Source organism: Heteronotia binoei, chromosome 3 (assembly GCF_032191835.1).
Source record: "Heteronotia binoei isolate CCM8104 ecotype False Entrance Well chromosome 3, APGP_CSIRO_Hbin_v1, whole genome shotgun sequence".
Lineage (NCBI taxonomy): Eukaryota > Metazoa > Chordata > Lepidosauria > Squamata > Gekkonidae > Heteronotia > Heteronotia binoei.
Window position 1 is genome coordinate 39,899,626 of NC_083225.1, and position 22,137 is coordinate 39,921,762.

General features: G+C 40.0%; 1 protein-coding gene across 5 annotated transcripts in view; it reads left to right on the forward strand.

Moving 5' to 3' along the window:
• Positions 1-21,523, forward strand: part of FARP1 (FERM, ARH/RhoGEF and pleckstrin domain protein 1) — a 249,404-nt gene extending 227,881 nt beyond the window's left edge. For 4 of the 5 annotated variants that reach the window (XM_060233637.1, XM_060233638.1, XM_060233640.1 and 1 more), the window contains exons 18-27: positions 1,105-1,342; positions 3,347-3,477; positions 5,260-5,328; positions 6,689-6,778; positions 9,406-9,488; positions 10,334-10,446; positions 11,175-11,338; positions 13,952-14,059; positions 14,844-14,995; positions 20,875-21,523. In XM_060233637.1, coding sequence (XP_060089620.1) covers positions 1,105-1,342; positions 3,347-3,477; positions 5,260-5,328; positions 6,689-6,778; positions 9,406-9,488; positions 10,334-10,446; positions 11,175-11,338; positions 13,952-14,059; positions 14,844-14,995; positions 20,875-20,956 — 1,230 coding nt within the window. In that variant the 3' untranslated portion in view covers positions 20,957-21,523. The remainder of the gene's footprint in view (positions 1-1,104; positions 1,343-3,346; positions 3,478-5,259; positions 5,329-6,688; positions 6,779-9,405; positions 9,489-10,333; positions 10,447-11,174; positions 11,339-13,951; positions 14,060-14,843; positions 14,996-20,874) is intronic. The other variant, XM_060233639.1, reaches the window with a different exon arrangement.
• Positions 21,524-22,137: the final 614 nt, after the last annotated feature.

Below are 22,137 nucleotides of genomic sequence, written 5' to 3' on the forward strand. Positions count from 1 at the left end.
CTGTTTTGTAGAAAAAGCACAGCAGGAACTCATTTGCATATTAGGCCAGACCCCTTGACACCAAACCAGCCAGAACTGCATTTCTGTGTGTTCCTGCTCAAAAAAAGCTCTTCTTACAACTACACGGATATCAGTATAACATCATAACTGTATACACTATGTTTTTTAACAGAATCTAAACAATTCTGGTCACAATCCATTTTTTCTAGTACAAGGAAAGTACCAATTATCTGTACTTCTGACCTGGATCATGAGATCTGCTGAGGCCAAATTCAGTCTGGGCCAGTTGTAATGAACCTATGAGGCAATCTAAGCTATTTTGAACATCATCAGCCCCACGTGGAGGCTGCTGTTGAGCATTTCACTGTAATAGGCATGGTGTTTAAAAGCTTATTGCCCCCATTTGTTGAACCAAATCCATCAGACATCTTTACATCAGCTGCCAGAAGTATGTGGCACCAATGTGGCTATGCAGCATAGCCTTCTGCAAAAGCATGCAGAATCATGAGCTTTGTGTACCTGGGGAGGAAAGGTGGAGACCTTAGTGAAGGTGTCACTGTTGAGGAGGTCCTGCTCCTTGTTTGTTGTCTGAAACCAAACAGACTGATCCAGGATAGAGCTTTCCTGAGGATAGAGGTTTCCTGAGGATAGAGGTTTCCTGAGGGAGTGTTCATTTGGGAGAAGGCATTCATGAAGGTATTGTGGGTCAGATATCCTGAGTTAATAATTATTGTATCTTATAGGAATTGCCATTTATCATTGTAGCAATGCAGTCTCATTCATTTTGAATCCCGTATGCTGCAATCTGATTTGCTAATGTGTTGAATCCAGACTAACATCTTCATGGGCACAAGAATTACTGTCCACACGATGTGATTTTCCTGGCTCCTCCCTCTCCTTTGGCAACCCCAAAGTTCTGTTCCTGGGAGTCCTTCTCCTCCAAGAACAGGATTCTAGGGGGCACTTTAGGCTGCTATGAGAAAGGGCAGGTGGGCAAACCGTGCTCCATGGTTAGAAATCCTTGAGCCTGTGGAAATTTCTCTGGATGCAAGCCTCCGTTTTCCGATGTACATTCATCTCTTTCATCTCTTTGCTTCTCTCAAGCAACTGACCATTCACCTGCGGAAGCACAGTGAGGTTCTGGCTGAGCTAGAGAACGGGATCAGGAACTCTCGCAAGCTGGAGAGTTTATGCAGGGACTTTGAGATGCAGAAAGTTTGTTACTTACCCCTCAATACCTTCCTGCTCAGGCCTCTGCACCGGCTTATGCACTACAAGCAGATAATGGAAAAGCTCTGTAAACATTATCCACCAAATCACGTGGACTTCAGGGACTCCAGAGGTGAGTTGTTTGGAAAGCTCTTCCTAAGTTAGTCAGGCTCTGCAAATGAAGAAAAGTAGCATATGGGGAAAGCAACTGTCCCACTGGGATGTGGCACAATGGTAGAATGTCTGCTTGGCATGTAGAAGGTCCTAGGTTCAGCGTTCATCAGGGCTTTTTCTGTAGCAAGAACAGGCCACACACCTCTGATGTAGCCAATCCTCCTGGAGCTTACAGTAGACCCTGTACTAAGAGCCCTGTAAGCTCTTGGAGGATTGGCTACATCAGGGGTGTGTGGCTTAATATGCAAAAGAGTTCCTGCTACAAAAAAAGCCCTGGTGCTCGTTATCTCCAGTTCAAGAGTAGGTGATGTGAACGACCTGTGTCTAAGATCCTAGCAAGCTACTGCCAGTCACAGTGGACAACATTGACTTTGATAGACCAGGAGTTTGACTTAGTGTAAGATAAAAGCATATGTTCACGTGTGCCACTTTGCTTGACACTGTTTTAAAAATAAAACAACTGAGAGGGGGACAGATCAGTTTATTTGTTCTCCCATTATAGTTGCTATTGGAATCAATTAAACTATCATATAGAAAGCTGAACGGATAAACATTTTAAGCTGTTTGAAGACAATGGGATTGTGCCTTCGGCTTCCTCTGTGGTAATGATAATGCCTGTCAGGGCAGTCAGATATATTCTGTGGAAACAGGGTTTAAAAACACATACACAAGCAGCCCTGTGTTTATGAGTATGATATGTTTCAGGCTTCTCACAATATCTTTTGGGTGACCATCCAGAATAAAACGGGTGCTGTTGGATGGGAAGAGTTAGCTTCACATATTAAGTGTTTTAGTACAAAACAGATGCTAAGCATCCACTTAGAAATATACTTAAATCAATGCTTTAAAAAAAAAAAAAGTTAGAAATGTGTGCAGCAGAGTTTCTTTTTTCTTAATGTGATTCATAGCTTGCTTCTTCGCTCTTTGCATATTAGAGGGGAAAGACTGTTGCCTCACCTTGAAGCTGGGAGAAACCACAGATTTACTGGTGGTACCAAAAGTCAGATTTCTTCGAAAACAGTTCTGGATAGCCACTGTAACACAGGCCACCTCTGAAAGGTGCAGCAGCATTGAGGAAGCAAGATTTTTGCCTGTGTTGATAGTCACTGATGATTTGGAGTCTGACTGCAATGTCTTGCCTTATTTCTGTTGCATTTCTGGTTGCTGGGGTTGGATCATGTGACTCCCTACCGTCCACTAAATTTGGTCTTATGACAGCAGGGCCTTAACTAGGTGGGGGCTATGAGGGTGGTGCCCCCCCAAACCTGCCCAACACACCCTCACATGGTCCCCTGACCCCCTCTCTTCTTTATACTTTAATTAAATTAGCATCCCCCAGTGCCTTCTCCAGGAAAAAAAATCCTAGATACAGGCCTGTATGACAGGCTCCCACTCAAGTCCTTCAATGGAGAACGACTTTTTTTTTTATGCAGGAAAGCTCCCCCTGATGAGGAAATGTCTTTCTTTGTGGAAGGAAGTCATTCTGTGTTGGGAGGAGAACTAGGTGGAAGGAACTCACACGATGCAACCCTAAGTTTTCACTTTAGGTGGTAGCTCTCTCTTGATGCTGCAGAGCTTTTGAATAGCGTGGAGCCACTCTCACAATAGTGGGCATCCTATGCTCCCTCCTGCAGTATATGCTGACTTTCTCCCCAGAGTGACTAAGAGGGAGAGAGATGGGTGGGCAAAAATGTAGCAGGAGGTGCCACAGGGGCATACCATCTGGAGCAGCGTTTTAAAAAACGCATTCCATCAAGATCTTAGCTATTCCAGTTTCAAGACTTCCAGTCTACTACCTGCAACCATTCTGGTATGGAGCTCACAAAAATTCTAGTGCAGACTCTTAAAAGGGCAGTTCAGGAGACATCTGGCCAAGTGGAATCAGTTTGAATGCGCCCACCAGTTTCAATGCAGAAAGTCTGAAATTCTTTGTTGTGTGTGCATGTTTTTTTACAATTCGTAGCTGCTCTGGCAGAGATCTCAGAGATGGTGGCTCAGCTCCACAGTAGTATGCTGAAGATGGAAAATTTCCAGAAGTTGCACGAATTGAAAAAAGATTTGATAGGCATTGACAATCTGGTGATTCCAGGAAGGGTAAGTAGTTGACGTAGGATAAAAAAATAAATTCAAGGAATAATGCTCTTAAAACTTAACACTTCTTGGGTGGAAAAATGTTGTTTTAAAACTGTTCTGTGCTTTTTAATGATATAGAAATAATGTAAACTTTGAATATTTAAAAGCAGGGCTTTTTTGTAGCAGGAACTCCTTTGCATATTAGGCCACACACCCCTGATGTAGCTGATCCTCCTGGAGCTTACAGTAGGCCCTCCTCTAAGAGCCCTGTAAGCTCTTGGAGGATTGGCTACATCAGGGGTGTGTGGCCTAATATGCAAAGGAATTCCTGCTACAAAAAGAACACCCTGTTTAAAAGCAGTGTGAATGTGCTTCTGCGTTTGTTGGGTAAGTCATCAGGTGGGGGGGTGATCACAATGCTGGGTGACCTTGGGTCAGTCACACACTCTCAGCCTAATCTAACTCAGGGTTGTTAAGAGGGCAAGGCGAAGGAGAAGAGAAAGGTGTGAGCCACTTTAGGTCCCCCTTGAGGAGAAAGTTGGGTTCAAATGAATTAAATAAATAAACAAAACATCAGTTCTTCTGATACTTTTGCCCTTGATTACTCTCAAAAGAGCTGATTTACCCTTTTTGTTTGCTTACTATAGTATAGTTCTTCTAGGACTGTACCATTTCAAAATGTATATTCCTATATGTAAAAATGCCTTCCAGTACCAAGAAAATTTTCACCTCAAGAAACTCACCATAGAATCCTGCTTTCTGTCATGTTAGTTTTTAAGAAACAGGAACTTCTTGATGTGGGAAAACAGCACAAATGTTTGGTTCCAGTCTTACTGCATAAGGATTGGACCTGAAGGGGCTGTTTTACTGGAATAAAGGGGTTTGTGGAGCCATTATGAACAAAAACCAGGGCTTGAAAGTAGCAAGGAGGGGAATTTGACAAAATTGAGCAAAAAAGCTGTCTGGATCCAACTTTACAAATTGTCTTCGTGGACAGTCCATTTTCCTGATCTAAATTCTTCCAGCTGCTGTTTATCCTGCAGGGAAAATCACAAAGATACTTTCTCATCTGGTCACTGTCTTAAAAAGGTGACGTAGAGGTTCTGCCCATTTTAGTGGTGTGCACGTCTAAGAAAACTTGATCTCTTTTTCTCACTACTTTTCCCTGGGCCATTTCAAACCAGTCCCAGAGACAATGACGACTGCAACAGCAACAACAACAATTATGATAAAATTGCATGTTATTGATTTTATGCAGTACTTATCTCAGTAGCCTAATCATATGGGGAGAGGGGAATTTGGGTTTGGTTTCGTGAGATGAGCAATTGGTGCAAGTGACTGCCTGCATTGTTCAGGCCGTGAGACTCACTCTTGGCTGATCCACGCTTTGTTTTGTGGATGACTGTGAAGGTAAAATGGAGAAGGGGAGAACCGCATATGCCCGCCCTGAGTTCCTTAGGGGAAGGGCAGGATTACAAATGCACTAAATAAATAAATATTATGGGAAGCAGCTATGTCACAGGCTCCGCCCATCTGATCATTATTGATGTTACCAGAGGCACGAGAAGGTTATTTGCTACAGCAGTTCCCACCCTGTAAGGGTCAGAAGGAGCTTTTGAAGAATAAGGGAGGTTTAAACTGGCCTGCCTGAATGTCACCTAAATGTAGTCGAAAGGAACAGGCCGGCTGAGCTGCTGACAGAGTGCAGTTAGCAATGCAGCATTAATTACTCCCAGACTTCGAGCCATATGTTTAAAAAGACCACTGACATTTCATGTCTTGTGTCTGTTTATTCCTACACAGGAATTTATTAGATTGGGCAGCCTTAGTAAGTTGTCTGGAAAAGGCTTACAGCAGCGGATGTTCTTCCTGGTAAGTGACAGAAATGGCTTGCAATCCTGTATAATTAAAAACACTGCAATAAATACAACAAAATGGCAAAGGGGAAATTGCACAGGAGGAGTTCGGATGCGAAAGAAAGCCAAGCAAGAGTGTAATCTGCTCTCCTATCAGATGGCCCCCTTGAGGACCAGACTTAAACCTGATCTTTGTTTTAACCAGTAATGGCCTCGTGCCTGTGTGGCAAAGCATGTGCTTTGCTTGTAGAGAAATCCCAGGCTCTGCTAAAAAGAATTTCCAATGGCAAGATTGGGGAAGCCTCTGTTTGAGACTCTGAGAAGCCGCTTCCAGTTGAAGTGGGCTGTTTTGAGCTAGAGAGACGAGTGGTGCATCTTGGTACAATCAGAGGTGGAATTCTAGCAGGAGCTCCTTTGCATATTAGGCCACCACCACCACCACCACCCATGTAGCCAATCCTCCAAGAGCTTACAAGGCTCTTTTTGGTAAGCTCTTGGAGGATTGGCTACATCAGGGGGGGGTGGCCTAATATGCAAAGGAGCTCCTGCTAGAATTCCACCCCTGGGTATGATACAGCTTTTGTCAGCTAAAGAGCATGTCTTCTTCACACCCACACCCCACTTTCCCCAGCCATACCCTCAACACAGGCCAGCAACTGCCTCCCTCACCTGGGACTGATGCAGCTTCCTGCTCCAGTTGGGGCAGGCGATGGGGCTGGTCACCAGGGCTGAGATGACAGTAGCCATGAGGGTGATGGGCCAGGCCTCACCCTTCTCCACAGCTTGGCCCTGTTCCTTGGGCAGGGCAGCTCCAGCAGGGTGAGCCTCTGCTTCTGACCCCAGCATCTTTGGGTGGAGCAGGGAGAACTGGGAAGAGAGGCAGCCAGCTGCAGCTGAATCAACAGGAAAGCAGCAGGGGAAGGGCATCCAATTACATCACAGTGGGCCAGTGATCCCAGGAAGGTGTGAGACAGAGCTGCCTTGCTGTCAAAAAGGGATTTGCTGCAGGCCAGGAAGGGGGCAAGTGGTAACCTCTGGCACCTGGAGGGAGAGAGCAAGAGAGCGAGTTTGGGGCTTGTGAGTGAGAGGAGGCACTGGAGCACACATCCCTTGGTGGGGTCCTCAGCAGTGTTCCCTCTAAGCTGAGTTAGTGTGAGCTAGCTCACAGTTGTTTAGCCTCCAGCTCACACATTTTTTTACTTAGTTCAGGAAAAAGGGCCCCAGAACAAACTAATTTATGCCGTAGCTCACAACTTTAATGCCGGTAGCTCACAAGGTAGAGTTTTTGCTCACAAGACTCCACAGCTTAGAGGGAACATCCCCAGCACAGCGCCTTTTGATAGCATGTTAATTTGTGCCTTTTCCTCCCCTTTTAGTTCAATGATGTCTTGCTGTACACAAGCAGGGGTCTGACTGCTTCGAATCAATTTAAAGTCCATGGACAGCTTCCACTGTATGGCATGATGGTAAATATACATTGAGCAGAGGCTCTTAATTGGTTATTGCTACTGTTGAACCTCTTATTATTCAGCCGTGAGAGTATATGCTGCATTGTTTTGATGAGGTAATCAGCCTTGAGTCTCAACACGGAGGATACGAATAAACTAGATGAGACAGTTTATAATACTTGGCAGTCTGTCATGAAGTCAAGACCATTCGGCCTCAATCTGCCTGAAATGTGGCATGCAGAATCTGTCTAGAAAGCTGCTTTTTCCGCGGGGGGAGGTGGGTGGGGGTGGGGTGGATGACTGTTTTTTAAAATCCTTTTTAAAATGGCCAAACCGTAGAAGTTACTAACACTTCTGTCTCCTCACAAACATTCCAAGGGTCTAACACTAACTGGTTCAGTGAAAATCCGTCACGTAATAATAAAGGCATGACGTTTCATTAAAGTAGAGCAAATTATAAGTGTGTGTGTGTGGCAAGTGAAGTAGGCCACCTTGGTAGAATGTGTACCCGAAAGAGAAATGGCACTGTCTAGCTGAAATCAGTGAAGGCAGCTCAACCCCAAAGCCAGAGTAGCAAAATGGATTATTGGGAGAAAGGGCATCCTAATGGGGGGCGAGGGGGATAGGTGGAATAAGGGAAAGTGTGTTTTTGTTTTTTAAGCAAAGCATTTCTTTTTCAATGTGGCAGGGTTTGGTCTTTTTCCATTTTGCTTTTCAACGGCATGACAGCGGAACAAGTGTAATAGCATAAAAACTCAGTAAATAAAAAATCTCTTTGAAACTGTCCGCCAAAAAAATTACAACATATTTTGACATGTATGGTGCTGCTTTTGAAGGATCTTAGATTGTGATGAGCCAATTGGGTCTTTTATATTGCACTGGAATGCAGAAAAAAATAAAGAAAAATTTGCCATTCTGACCCAACATAGGGCTTGTAATTCAGTTATTTTTCTTTTTCTTCTTCTTTTTTTTTTTTAAAAAGGTTTTTGTTTTTATGAACTGGAAGTCACCAAGTATTTTGGTGAAACAAGAATTATAAAATAGAATCTGTCATATAGTCTGGAAATTGAGCAGTCTGGGAAATTTTTGTGTCCAGGTTTGAACTGTAGTCATTAATTTGATTTCTAGGAATCTGTGTGGTTGGAAACTGTTGCTGTATAGGCTGGTGGATGTAAAATAAGTTGATAAAGTGAAGGATTTGTTGGAAATGTATAACCTTTTTTAAAGATGTTTTTTTAAAAAATTTGATATCCTCCACTGAGATAAAAGAGGCATCTATATTTAGTTACTTCCAGGGACACGCCAATACAGTTTTGATAGAGTACAAGGCTCACTGCTATGCAGGGGGTTTTTTGTATAAAAAGGCCAGCAAGAATCATTTGCATATTAGGCCACACCCCCTGACACCAAGCCAGCCAGAACTGCATTCCTGTGCATTCCTGCTCAAAAAAAGCCCTACTGCTATGAGTTTGTGTGTCTCAAGCACACACTTCCTCTGCAGCCCATTCATTTTTTTTTAACGTTGATGCTTAATCTTGTGGACCTGCTTAAGATCTACAGATAACATTTCCTTTTGGAACGGCTGGGAGCAATGCCATTTACAAGCAAGACCAGTTCTATTCCCGCTGGATGCAAAAAACAGACAAAAGTGTATTTAGTCTTGGCCCAGCAAAGGATGATATATTGAGACTTGGGAAAAACTAATCTCTTCTAACTATTAAGAAAGCTATAAAAGACCTAGATCACTTTAGTTCAGTTATATGAGTTCAGAGAGTATGCTTCACCCAGTTTTTTGGTATTTTTCGATCTCCAACTATCCAAGCCTATGTAACATTTCTAACACTTCCTCATTACTGTAGAGAAGGGGTGGAATTCTAGCAGGAGCTCCTTTGCATATTAGGCAACACACCCCTGATGTAGCCAATCCTCCAAGAGCTTACAAGGCTCTTTTTTGTAAGCTCTTGGAGGATTGGCTACATCTAGGGTGTGTGTGGCCTAATATGCAAAGGAGCTCCCGCTGTAGAACATTTATGTTTGCATGTTTGAAGACTGCCCTTCAGCTGTCCTATATGGGAGATATTGTCATCTGCTTTACTTGGACAGGCTTTGCCAATCTGGCCTGAAAAGGGTTGACTCCCATATGATAATGGAATGTCTTAATTATAGTTTACATCGTGAGCCCCCATTTTAACAAAATTACCTTCTACCATATCAAAAGACATCATCGTCCCTTATCTGTTGGTGGACAGAGATCCAAGGACTCCACTGATTGTGACCAAGTATCTCCACCATATTTTCCTTAAAGAAATAAAGGCTCCTTTTTCAACTCTTCAAGATCTTAGGATCAAAGGAGCTCGAAAGAAAGGAAGAAAAGGTGCTATGCCATGCCCAAGGAGGTAACCTGTATGCTAGGAATAGCTAGTACTCTTGAGAGCAGTACACCTACTACAATAGCTGCTACAATCCTCTTGCTATTTTTTACTGGAATTCCCTTTTTGCAGTAGGGCTTCAAGTTTAGTATTTCCAGAAATAGAATTGCCCACTGTTGTTCATATAAAACACAACTGTGCTTGTGTTTCTCTCAACATAGATCAGCCAGTTCCCTTTCCAGTTATGTGAGGGTGTTTATATGTTCATGTTGTCAGATAGAAGACAGCGAAGAAGAATGGGGGGTTCCTCACTGCTTTACACTGAGAGGTCAGCACCAGTCCATCGTTGTTGCTGCAAGGTAATTTGTTTTGTACTGTGTGTATTTTATTAAGTCCATTATTGGACATTGCTGACAATCGTACACAAGCTGCAAAAAATAGTATTTCAAATATTCAAACCCATATGAACCTACCCGTCATCTTCAGAGGTCCTGTTTTGGGTGCCCATGCTGCCTAAGGCTAGATAGGTGAAAAATTGAGAAAGGGCTTTCTTGGTTGTAGCACCGGAACTTTGGAATTCTCTCCCCAGGGAGATTCATCTGTCTCCCGCTATTATTGTCTTCTGCCAGCAAGTGAAGACTTTTTTTGTTTTGTTTGCCATTTCTGTTTTCATATTACTGTTTTTATGCATTTCTTCTATTTTATTGTTTTAAATATTTTATATTCATTTGTATTTTAAATATTTTTTAATATCTGAAATTGATGTTTGCTGCCCTGGTTACCCTGAATCAGGTAGAAAGTCAGCATAGAAATGTTATCGAGTGGACAATTCCACACTTGCCCCCCTTTCTGTGCGGGGCTCCTCATGGTGGCTCTTTTTCCCGGATTCTGCAGTAGCATCTCTGGAGTGGGGCTGCATGTTCTCTGATTGCTCCCTGCCCTGCACAAACTTGAGAATAGAGAATGAGACCAGGACAAAGGCTAATGCAGAATCGGTCAGTAAGTTATTCTAGAGAATTCATTTACAATAGTTGAGCCTGTGTATATTTTAATAAGCTGCTACAAGCAGGGTATTGTACATTTTTAATATACACGTAGCCTGCTTAGATTAAGTGTAATAGAAGGCCAGCTTAATTATGACCCATTCATGAAGCTGAATATGGCTCTGCAGTTAAATGAGCAAGGATTTGCCTTCCTGTCCCAGCAGCCGCTCTGAAATGGACAAATGGATTGAGGACATACAGATGGCAATTGACTTGGCTGAGAAATGTAATGGCCCCACTCCTGAATTTCTGGGGACTAGTCCACCTGACACTAGTAAGTACAGAAGAAGGAAAGCCCACAGAATTCGGAGGGGCGGGGAAATATTTTAAAACTATTAAGGGAATGAGGTGTGCTACTTTTAACAGCACAGCTGTAACAAAATCTTTACCTATGTGTACTTTTGATGGATTCTCAGCATTGTCTCTGCTTTAATTTCAGATAGATTGTGCTGACATTTTTTTTTTAAATTCTCTCTCCATTTCTTTAATTCAGTGGTTACAATTCTAGCAGTGTTCATTTTAGGGAAGTAAGAAGCAAGTTATACACCAATGTACTTTTAATGCTCTAAGCATTTTATAGAACTTTTAATTTCTGTACTGTTACAAGGATGTTGAGATATTTGGGATCTACACTGTTCTATACAGAATCTAATGGGTCCATGCAAAAAAGAAGAAATTAAACAGGGACCGAATGTGGCAAACAGATTTAAGCAAAGTTGCTCTGTGTGGCCCACAAGGCAGCTCAAGTTCAGTGAGGGCCACAAGGTTTGCACACTGACTTCTATGCCAGCTTGGGGCTGCAATTTATCTCAAATTACAGAACATGGGTTATTTCCCCATAAGTTTCTACATCTCAGTTCCCCACTCCATAACGTTCAGAATGGGTCTTCCAAGGTTTGGGGAAAAGTTTCAGTGGTGCTCTATCTTTTGCTTAATGTTTTTCTTAGCCTGTATTTTGTACAAGGGGAAAAAAAAGAGATGGTTTTTCCCTACGTTTCATAGAGTCCCCAGAGGAGCCAACTGTAGACCAAGAATCGGAAGATGATCTCAATGCATCCCGCACTTCGCTTGAACGTCAGGCTCCTCACCGTGGCAACACTACGGTGCACGTCTGCTGGCACAGAAATACCAGCGTTTCCATGGTCGACTTTAGTATTGCTGTGGAGGTATCTGCCTCAGAACAAGCTGGACTGCAGCCCCAGAGAGATATGACCCTTCAGTGGCAATTTCCTTTCTGTCTCATGTTTGGAAGCAGTAATCTGTCTGTGCCGTTCCTTGGTTCTTGGGAGCTAGCACTAAATCCAATGAGGATATGTATTTAATCATTTTAAACAACCTATTTATTTATTTTAAACAACCTATTTATTTATTTATTTATTAAAGTTTGATACCTTTAAGGCAAATTAATTTAAAGATCTTGCGGCCAAAAAAAAAAAATTCCTCAGTATTTTATTACTGCTGTTTATTTTTACTCAGTGTTTTGGAAAGGATGTTGGCCCTGACTCTGACTGCTGCAGTTTGAAATATAAATTTTAATGCAGTTTTATTTTATTATAGGCTTTCTCCCCCTTTTGGAATCTTAAAATGTTCTGATCTCAGTCTTGTTTCCTCACTTGTCTTTTCTCTATCACAGGAAATCCGTATGATTTTTCCCCCTTCTTAGGTTTTTTTTAATAAATAAAGCTAAACCAGTTTTACTCACATCATTGGAATATGGTGCCTCATGTTTAGGACATATTCGAACATATTGTTATAGGCCTGTTTCAGGCTGTCTGCTATAAATTCCTTACTACATCAGACTGGTGATAAAATAAACATTTCTGCTGAATCAGACATCTCACCAGTTTGGTGTAGTGGTTAAGTGCGTGGACTCTTATCTGGGAGAAGCAGATTTGATTTTCCCCACTCCTCCACTTGCACCTGCTGGAATGGCCTTGGGTCAGCCATAGCTCTTGTAGGAGTTGTTCTTGAAATGGCAGCTTCTGGGAGAGCTTCCTCAGCCTCATGGGGTGTCTGTTGTGGGGGAAGGAGATAAAGGAGATTGTAAGGTGCTCTGAGACTCTGATTCAGAATGAAGAGCAGGGTATAAATCTGCGTTCTTCTTCATCACCAGAAAAATTGGTTCTGAGGGAAAAGATAATATGCAGCTTGAGTTCCATCGTAAATTGGTTTAGCTTCTTCAGGTACCTGCAGATACCCATTTCTCCAGAAAATCCCTTTAGGTTGCTGTAGTTGTATTGTGTCATGGGGCTATTAAAAACACTAAAAGTTTAGCTGATCACTCTATTGAATCAATAAATAGCTGTAAAACAAACTAAACCTCCAAAGTACCAAGTGCTCTGCTGAATTGCCTTAAGCAAGCTTTTCCTCCTGCATTAACAGTCATTTTTAAAAAATGTTTGAATGATCAGAACTATAAGCAACCTAAAAGGGCAGCTCACATGTTACGCATCTGTCTTCCATTCCACAGCTTGTTCTCCTTAGCAGGGCAAGTTACAATCATACTTCCCTAATTCTGCAGATAAATGTCACATCAGCATTACAGTTTATTCTTTCTTTCTGTGTCTTTTCCCCTCTTTCCTGTCTCTCTCTTTCTCTCATGGTAGACGATCCTCTCACTGTCAGTGATTGTCCTTTCCTACCTGCTGGACTGATCAGTGATCAGCGGCCTGTTTCCATTTCATTTGTCTGCTGGTACCGAATGCAAAGCCTGTCCTTTTATGATATCCTTCAGAGTGATGAGGTAACCAAAGCAAGAAAGTAGAAACTAAAGGGAGTACACACACACGCTCTTTCGGATTTTTTTTTTAAAAGATGACTCAATTAAAAAAGAAATCTATCGCTGTTTCTGATAACAGAGGGGAAATGTAATGTGCTCTCCCTTTGCATTTTGAAGCAGTTTGGTTTCTTTGACTGTAGGCTGCTTCTTGAATTGCTAAATCACATGCACCAGTGATCCACCTTGAGTCTCAAGGAGAAAGGCGGGCTATAAATAACATAATCGAATAAGGAGATAGTAAATGCTAGTAGCTGGATGGATAAGGCTCTCCTTTAAGAGAGGAGAGACAGAGAAGGGATTTCTGCATGTACCAATTTAAATGCCTCCACCAAAGTTTATTAGAAAACTTGTGTGTTTCAGCACTGGACATCACTGCCATGTTTAATCCGGAGGCAAAGAAAGATTAGCGGCTGCTTCCTTCATTTCTTAACAGAGAGAAAGTGCAGCGCTTTATTCAAGGCAGGGGCTTCTATCCCATTAGCTGATGAGAGAATGAGTCACTATTCCTGATCCGTGGATAGAAGACACCTGTCTTTAGATGTTCAGCCTCTTCTGTGCATTACGTTTGGGGCTTTTAAGTTATTTAAGGGATGATGCTACATTTAGTAGTAGTTTTAAAAGTTGCTTTTCTGTGCAGAATTGAAACTATTTGTGTAGAAAACTGTTACAGTCACCAATGATATCATTAGCGTGCTAGGTTCAGGGTAATATTAAGCTGGTATTCTCTGCCCTCCCCCCCCCTTTATATATATTGGTACTTCTTCATCTGAGGTAACGGCAGATCATTTCTTTTCTAAGAAAGCCAGTGTAAAGGCAAGCCTCATTTAAAGGCTGAGGAGGAATCTAAGAATACAATATCACAACAACCAAAAGACGCAAAAAAAAGTTAATACAGTAGAAGCAGAAGCGTTTTATTTGAGGCTTGCCTTTTTTCTTTCCACCTGTTACTGTCTGTGTGTGAATTTGCTTAGTCTTGTTGTATTCTCTCTCTCACTTTCAGAATCAACTCTCTGGAAACCTTTTGAGAAAATTCAAGAACAGCAATGGATGGCAGAAGCTCTGGGTGGTATTCACCAACTTCTGCATGTTTTTCTACAAATCCCATCAGGTAACTGATTGGCTGAGGCTGGAGAATAATACTTCCATATTCATGTAGGCTCTTTTGACCATGTGGAGAGGGGAAAAAATTAACACTTGACAGGCTGTTCTGGAAGTTTTCCTAAAGGTACTTGATCGATTAGGTGGGGAAGTTTAAGTGCTACAGTAAGTTCAAGGCAGCCATGTTGGGTAGTGGCTTGAGTCCAAAGACTGGGGTTCAGATTCTCCACTCTGCCATCCAACTCACTTGAGGGAGCTTGCCTCTGCAATGAAACCCCCTCACCTGGCAGTATGATGTGAAAGGATGAGAGAAATAAAGCTCTTCCACTGAATCCTTGTACCCCAATGTCTGGGTTCCACCCCACTGGAGAGTTCACCAGGACTTGATGGTAAATGTCTTTCTAAAGTTAAAAGAGCTCACTGAGAATGGGGAGCATGATTGGTGCACAGCTTTCTGCATCAGAATAAAGAAGCCTGTCCAGTGTTTAATTTTATGCCGTAAATCAGCACAGTTTTTAAAAATGTAAGGACAAAAACTGGCAGGTGTAATTTTAGAAGAGGCGTTCCTACTTCTTTCTCTTCCAAGGTGGTATCTGTTGTGACATGGATGTATATCATCTGGACACGGTGCTTTTTTCCTTTGGAAATTATATTTGAATTTGTACATAAATTTATGCAGTTTTGATCAAGTCATTAAAGACCTGCATTTTTACCTGTGTGAAACTTCGTTAATTTGTGGCACAAAGGATATTACATAGAATGTTCTAATAGCACTTTCATCTTTTATTTTTTAGGACAATCATCCTTTAGCTAGCCTTCCTCTGCTGGGTTATTCTCTTACCATTCCTTCTGAATCTGAGAACATCCATAAAGACTATGTCTTTAAGCTACACTTCAAATCCCACGTGTACTATTTCAGGGCAGAAAGTGAATACACGTTCGAACGGTATGCTTTATTCCTGTTCATCAGCACTACTGAATTCTGAAATTAGCTAGTGAATAGTGAATTCCAAACAGTCACACCTAGACATGAGCAAGAGTCAGCCTGAGCTCTGGCAAACAGTTAAACTGGAAAGGGTGCATCAAACTGCAACAACTTCCATCCGACAGGATGCTGCTGCGATATACAGCCTTATCCACACAAGTAAATTAGGTGAGAATGGGCAAAAAAGGAGGGAGTAAAGCCCAAGCAGGCTCTGAAATCAATGCAAGCCGGAAAGATTCTTCCTGAGTAACAGAACCTTTGAAGAGCAAGCAGGAGGAGGAGCTAAAGGGCAAACATGAGGTTCAGAGCAACTCCAAAATGCTAAAGAGCTTCCAGGCTATTCCAACCCTCTTGACAGCAACAAAAATCTGTTTTCTAAATTGGAATCTCTTATGGAACTTATTGCCTCCCAGCTTAGTTAAATAAAGGGAAGTTTAAAAGATGTTTCAACCAGTGTTCCCTCTAAGCTGAGTTAGTGTGAGATAGTTCACAGTTTTTTAAGCCTCTGGCTCACACATTTTTGTCTTAGCTCAGGAAGGATGGCCCCGGAGCAAATTACTTTAGGCAGTAGCCAAATCACTCACTCACAACTTTAATGCCAGTAGCTTACAAAGTAGAATTTTTGTTCACAAGACTTCAGTTTAGAAGGGAACACTGGAGCAGACACAGCAATGGAGATGGCACTTACTCAACAGAGATCCAGTGTCTGCAATAAAATGAGGAATTATTAAAAGCAATAAATGCAAGACTATATGTTTTATCCTCTAGTACATAATATCCCCACCAGAACAGATCTGATCCTTACACCCTTCTTTTCAGCCTCCCAAATAGTTCACAATATTCGTTTAGAAATCACAGAATATTCCACTTATAATGAGGAATGTGGAGTGATTCCCTCAACAGTTTGGAATGCATTTAAATCAGTCCTTCAAGGAAAACTTATCTCAGTAGCATTGTGCTGCAAAAAATCAGAGAGAAAAGGAAAGAAATGAACTAATCTATAACATCAAAGTTCTAGAATTTAAGCATAAGCAAACCAGGAGTAAAAACACTCTGGAAAATACAGAAATCATTACTCTAAAGCAAAGCTATTGGAGAAAAGGGTCAAGAGCCAGCAAATTGTTAAAAGGTAGTCCAAACAAAAGAAATTAACTTAATTGCAAAGATCAAAGATTGTAATGCCCTTTAGAATTTAGTGATAAAGAAACAGCCAGTGCTTTTGCAGATTACAACTCAAATAAATAGATATCAAACAGTTCTTGAAGCATGCTAATCATAAACTAAAAATAAAGCATAAGGAATATTTAGATGCTCTAATCCATGAAAAGGAGATTAAAATCACATTAAAAAGTCTCAAATGTAAAAAAAAAAAATCCTGGAAAAGATGATTTTACAGCTGAGTTCTATTTTTAAAAATTAAAGATTAAGTAAACCTTTAGCAACTACAAAATCATGAAAAATGTAACCCACAAACATGAAAAGGAAGCAGAATTGTTCTGCCAAAAGAAGGAAGAAATTCAACTTAAGCATCTTCTTACTATCTGATCTCCTTTCAAGATCCAAAAAGTATTCACTGCTCTCTTAGCAGCCAGTCTGCACAAATTCATTCACTCTTATAATCAAGGAAGACCAAACCAGTTTCATTCCAAAATGTCAAATAACTCATAATGCACATAGAACTCTAAATATTTTAAACCACTTCCAAATAGGCGACAAGGAGGCAGTTCTCCTCTCCTTAGATGCAGAGAAAGCATTTTATTGTTTGGAGGGAATCTTCTTACATTCTTATTTATCTCATATGGGTTTTGGGGAGAACTTTCTCCAAGCAATCTCTGCTATATACAGTTCCACCAACTGCTCAAATTAAAGCAAATAATTTCAGATCTAGAGAAACAGAAATATAGAGAGGAACTTGAAAAGACTGCCCTCTATCTCCTTAACTATTTGCTCTATCAATAGAACCACTAAAAAAAAAGGTAGTCCCCTGTGCAAGCACCAGTTATTTCTGACTCTGGAGTGATGTCGCATCATGATATTTTCACGGCAGACTTTTTTTTTTACGGGGTGGTTTGCCATTGCCTTCCCCAGTCATCTACACGTTCTCCCCTACAAGCTAAGTACTTATTTTACCAACCTCGGAAGGATGGAAGGCTGAGTCAACCTTGAGCTGGCTACCTGAACTCAGCTTCTGCCGGGATTGAACTCAAGTCATGTTCAGAGAGTTTGACTGCAGTACTGCAGCTTTACCACTCTGCACCACAGGGCTCTCAACAGAATAGAATCACTAGCAGAAGCCATAAATTCTACTGTTGATGTTATTAGCATAAAAATCAAAAAAATGCATCACACAATTAGTCTCTTTTTTGATATATAATCCTTTATAATATCCCATTGCACAGGTACTATTCCAATTATAATGAAAAGCTTTACACAAACGTATGGGGAATGATCTGGTTTCTGAATAAACTACGTCAAATCAGAATTAATAACACTGAAGGCAGCACAGTAAACGGAACATTATATTAAAACACAATACCAATTTAAATAGAACCCCTTATCCTGGAAATATCTAGAAGTTAATTTTTCCCAAAAGTATAGTATCTTAACCAGATAAACTGTGATAGTCTCATTAAAAAAACTTAAAACGATGGCTGACTGGACAACACTTAATCGTTAACATTAACATTAATTATGTGAATTCATCTAATTAAAATGATAAATTTTCCCTAAACTCTTATTTCTAACACTCCCTACATTTATTTCAAGAAAACAGTTGAATTTATGGCAACAGTTGTTACATAGATTTATTTAGAATAATAAGAAAGCTGGAATCCCTTCTCAGACTCCCATGCTGCCAGTAAACAAAGGAAGGTTACATGTCTTAATCTTTATTATGAAGTAGTCCAAATATAAAATAAATTACACTATTAAGGACCCAACATTAGTTCACCATGGCTTCAGATAGAACAGAGCTATAGCCCTGAAGTGCCCCAGAAGACTTTGTGTGGCAAACAGCCTCAGTAAGACCAAAAGGAATAAATCAGAACCCCTTCCTTACTACTACACTGCAAATTTGGGATAACAGAAGGAAAGTCCTGGTTCCACAAATTTCCCTGGCTTTCACAATAACAGGGCAAGCCTTCTTCCCACATGGATAAGATGTAAAAAAGGGGGCGAAAGGGACAACTAGAGATTAAAAGACTCTTCTGAAAAAAGGTACATTAAAAAAATCATTATTACTGCAAGACATTATGGGAGAAAGTAAAATTTATTGGTTACAGTCATTTGTTCCAGACACCAGCAACAAATATAAAATATATTTGAGAAAATTACAGACATTGATGGTAAATTGGCAAATTTACTGTAAAGGTATTGTTTCAATTCTATACCAAACTTTTACAGATAACACTCTTTTGGTTCCCTCATATACTAAGAAGTGATAGAGAGAAAACACATCTAATATCTTATCTCTGAGGACAACTAGACAGCTTCTACTAACATTAAAGAACTAGTTTATAAAATTATGAACCACTGGTATAGCATGCCTTCTCATATTTATTGTCTCATGCCTTGGCACTCAGGTTTATGCTGGAAAGGATGTGGCAACCCAGCTAATTTTCTGCAGCAATAGAGGACATGCCCCAAAATCAGTTTATTTTGGGACCAGTTCTTGAGAAATAGTCACATAAAACTAAGTTGTATTGTTAGAAACATTTGATACACAAAACCCCTCTATCTTAAAGAGGACTACTTCTGATACTGCTACTGATAGCAAAATTTCTGATACCTTCATACTGGAGAAAAAATACCTCCCATTGAGAACTGGTATGAGAAGGTGCGGAAGCTTTTAATTTTAGATACCTTCACAACTTAAAGTATCTTACTCTAATGAACTTCCTAAATAGATGGCTGCCTTTTAAAAAAATATATGGAGTAGGGGGCATCGCAAAGTGAACAGTGCCCACAGAACTATCGTATGATTTGCATTTATTTATTGCTAAGTGAATACAAGTGGTATAATCTCTATAAAAAGCATTGGCACATGTCTCAATTATACTAGCATGTTTAACTTACTGCTGTTGAATTTTTGTTTTGTTGTTATAAACTAAACTTTTTTTCTATATTTTTTCCCAAAAGATAATGGGCACAGAACAAGGAAAGGAAATGAGGAATTGAAAAAGATTTTCAATTTTTACAGGTGTCAAGGACTTTCAAGGGTATAGATAATATATAATGCATAAAACATATACATCAGATATAAGCTTGTTCAAAAATATTTCCAATCTTTACTTTTTTTGTATTCTTATAATGTAGCTGCAATGAAAATAGGAAGACATTTGATTCTATTTCCATACACTGTACCCGTTTATTTAATAGACTACATTAGATAGAAACTAAAAATTCTAGAATCTTTAAATATAAAATAACTTAGCAGTCATACTGCATTCTTCTAAACTAAGCCATATCTGTTCTTAGATAACTTTGAAGTATTATTTTAAACTATAATTGTAAAACCATATGAAATGTAACAAGGTAGGATTTTAATAAGATAAATATATATGGAATATTGAATATCTTGTTAGATTTCTCTAACAGATTAACAGCAATATTTTAGTTACTTCATACAGGAAAGAAAAGGAAAGGTCCCCTGTGCAAGCACCAGTCGTTTCTGACTCGGGGGTGACGTTGCTTTCACAACATTTTCACGGCAGACTTTTTACAGGGTGGTTTGCCATTGCCTTCCCCAGTCTTTTACACTTTCCCCCCAGCAAGCTGGGTACTCATTTTACCGACCTCGGAAGGGTGGAAGGCTGAGTCAACCTTGGGCTGGCTACCTGAATCCAGCTTCCGCCGGAATCAAACTCAGGTCATGAGCAGAGAGTTCACTTCAGACCACAGTACTGCAGTACTGCTGCTTTACCACTTTGCGCCACGGGGCTGCTTACTTCATGCAACTAGATCCAATTTAGTAGTAGCTTATATCTTTACATAAGCCAAATATAATTAGTTCTAAAAAAGACTGTTAGGCTGGATGTTGTAGTTTTATATCACATAGGTCATCTTTTTTTGACAAAAAAAGGACATCTGTCCTTGATTATTATGTTGTAAGCCGCCCTGAGACACTTAGGTGAGAAGGGCGGGGTATAAATCTTAATATAAATAAATAAATAAATAAATAAAAATGAGAACCCCATCCCAGCTGGCTATAATATTTAAATGTCCTGCCTGTAATATTTAAATGGAATTGTCACTTCTCTTGTGCTATGGTAATACTCTATTTAAATATTATGGACAATTCAGGACATTTAAACTAACAGCAAGAACAAATATCTAAACCTAGCCTCCTCATGCTAGTTTTTCCTGTATGTGTGATTACGTCTTCATAGATGTAGCCCATGGCTTTGTTAAAAGAGTAGATGAGTCCAAAAACACAACAGCACCAGTTTAAATGTGCATTGAAGTTACTTGGTGACTTAGTAATTGAAGACTTACAGCTGAATATATGAATGGGTTCCATTGAAAAAACACTGTTAGAGATTATCAAAAAGTTCTGGCAATGGCATTGCACATATATGAGCCTTTGCTGATAAAAACATTGCCATTGGATGTTGTAAAAGTGGTGAACATACATGAGAGCTGCTTTAAGGAGCTAGCTAAACATCTTACGCATGCATTTTGATTAATGAAGGAGCTCATTAATTCCATTAAACGGAACTCACAACAATAAGACTTATTTTGCAGACTCCAGTTCATATCATTCTGTTTACACCAGAAAATTGGAATCTTTTAAGTATTCAGATGTTCATTGCAGCCTGTGTCTTTGTTTTTCCATTACTTAGGTGGATGGAGGTAATCCGAAGTGCCACCAGCCCAGCCTCACGCATCCGGGTTCTTAGTCACGAAGAGTCACACGTTTATTGACAACTCAACAAGTTGTTCATTCCAGCAGTTGCTGCTTTTCTAGAGGACATTTTGGATTTTATTTTCTCCTTTTAAAGTTTAGTAAAACACAAATTCATTTTTTAAAAAGATGTTTCGGAGCAGCTTTTTGTAATATTGCCTCAGCAGGATTGTTTACTATGATCGGCCAGGTGACAGTTACACGTCTTGTATTTTGTCTTTTGGTGTGTTTTTTTTTTTTTACGCTTGTGCCAGTATTAAAATATTGTCCTTGGAGTGCCAAATGCCAAAAGACATTTCCTTGCCTCAAAAGTTTGCACCGGAAATATGGTACAGTTTTTTGTAGTAACTTCATATTTGGTATTTTCCTGGAGAGCAAATACCCTTTCTTCTTTGAAAGAAGAAAAACCAGCCCCGCAACAGGAAGAATGATCAGACTGCTGATTTTTTAAATAAAAATGTACTTTGTATGTATTGTATTAACAACCTTCCTCATAAAATGTGCATAAAGAGCAGTCTCAAAAGTAGTTACTTTCTTCTCAATGTTTCTATAGATTTTGCTTCTGAAAATTAAAACTACCAACCATGTGTGTAGCTTGCTCGTTCATCTTTGAAAATTACAGGTAATGATAACCAAACTTTTGCCTATTTTCCTTGGCGCAAGTTGCTGTATTTCTGATAAGTAAAAAACTTCCAAGGCTGAATAATTCACACAGTACCACTGTGCAATATTAAGGGTGCCAGTGTCTTGTAAATGGTGAGTATAAATAGGATTTAAATGCAACATCTTCGTAGTGCAAGAATTGTGGCGCAGATGTTTGGTTCCAGAAAGAAGTATTGCAGTAAGACCCGGTACAGACGTGATGCCTCTTTTTGTGTTTTGAAGAACTGCTTTTTTAAAATATCTCCTCACAATATACAGTGTTCATGCACCTTTTTAAAAATTACCAATGATACTATAAATCAGTTCACCTGTTGTACTTGACAGCAACTATAGACATTTAATTTGCTGTGTTTGAATCAGATAACTCCAGGTTGTAAAAAGATTGAATAATGCTTTTTGATAGTTGAAATCGAGTTCCTGTGAATGTGTTACAAACCATGTTAAGCACAAGTTCAACTACATGTATTTAGATGGCAAATGTCAATGAGAAAAGACTGGAGAAAAAACATCACTTCTAAGCACCCTACAAAGATTATGA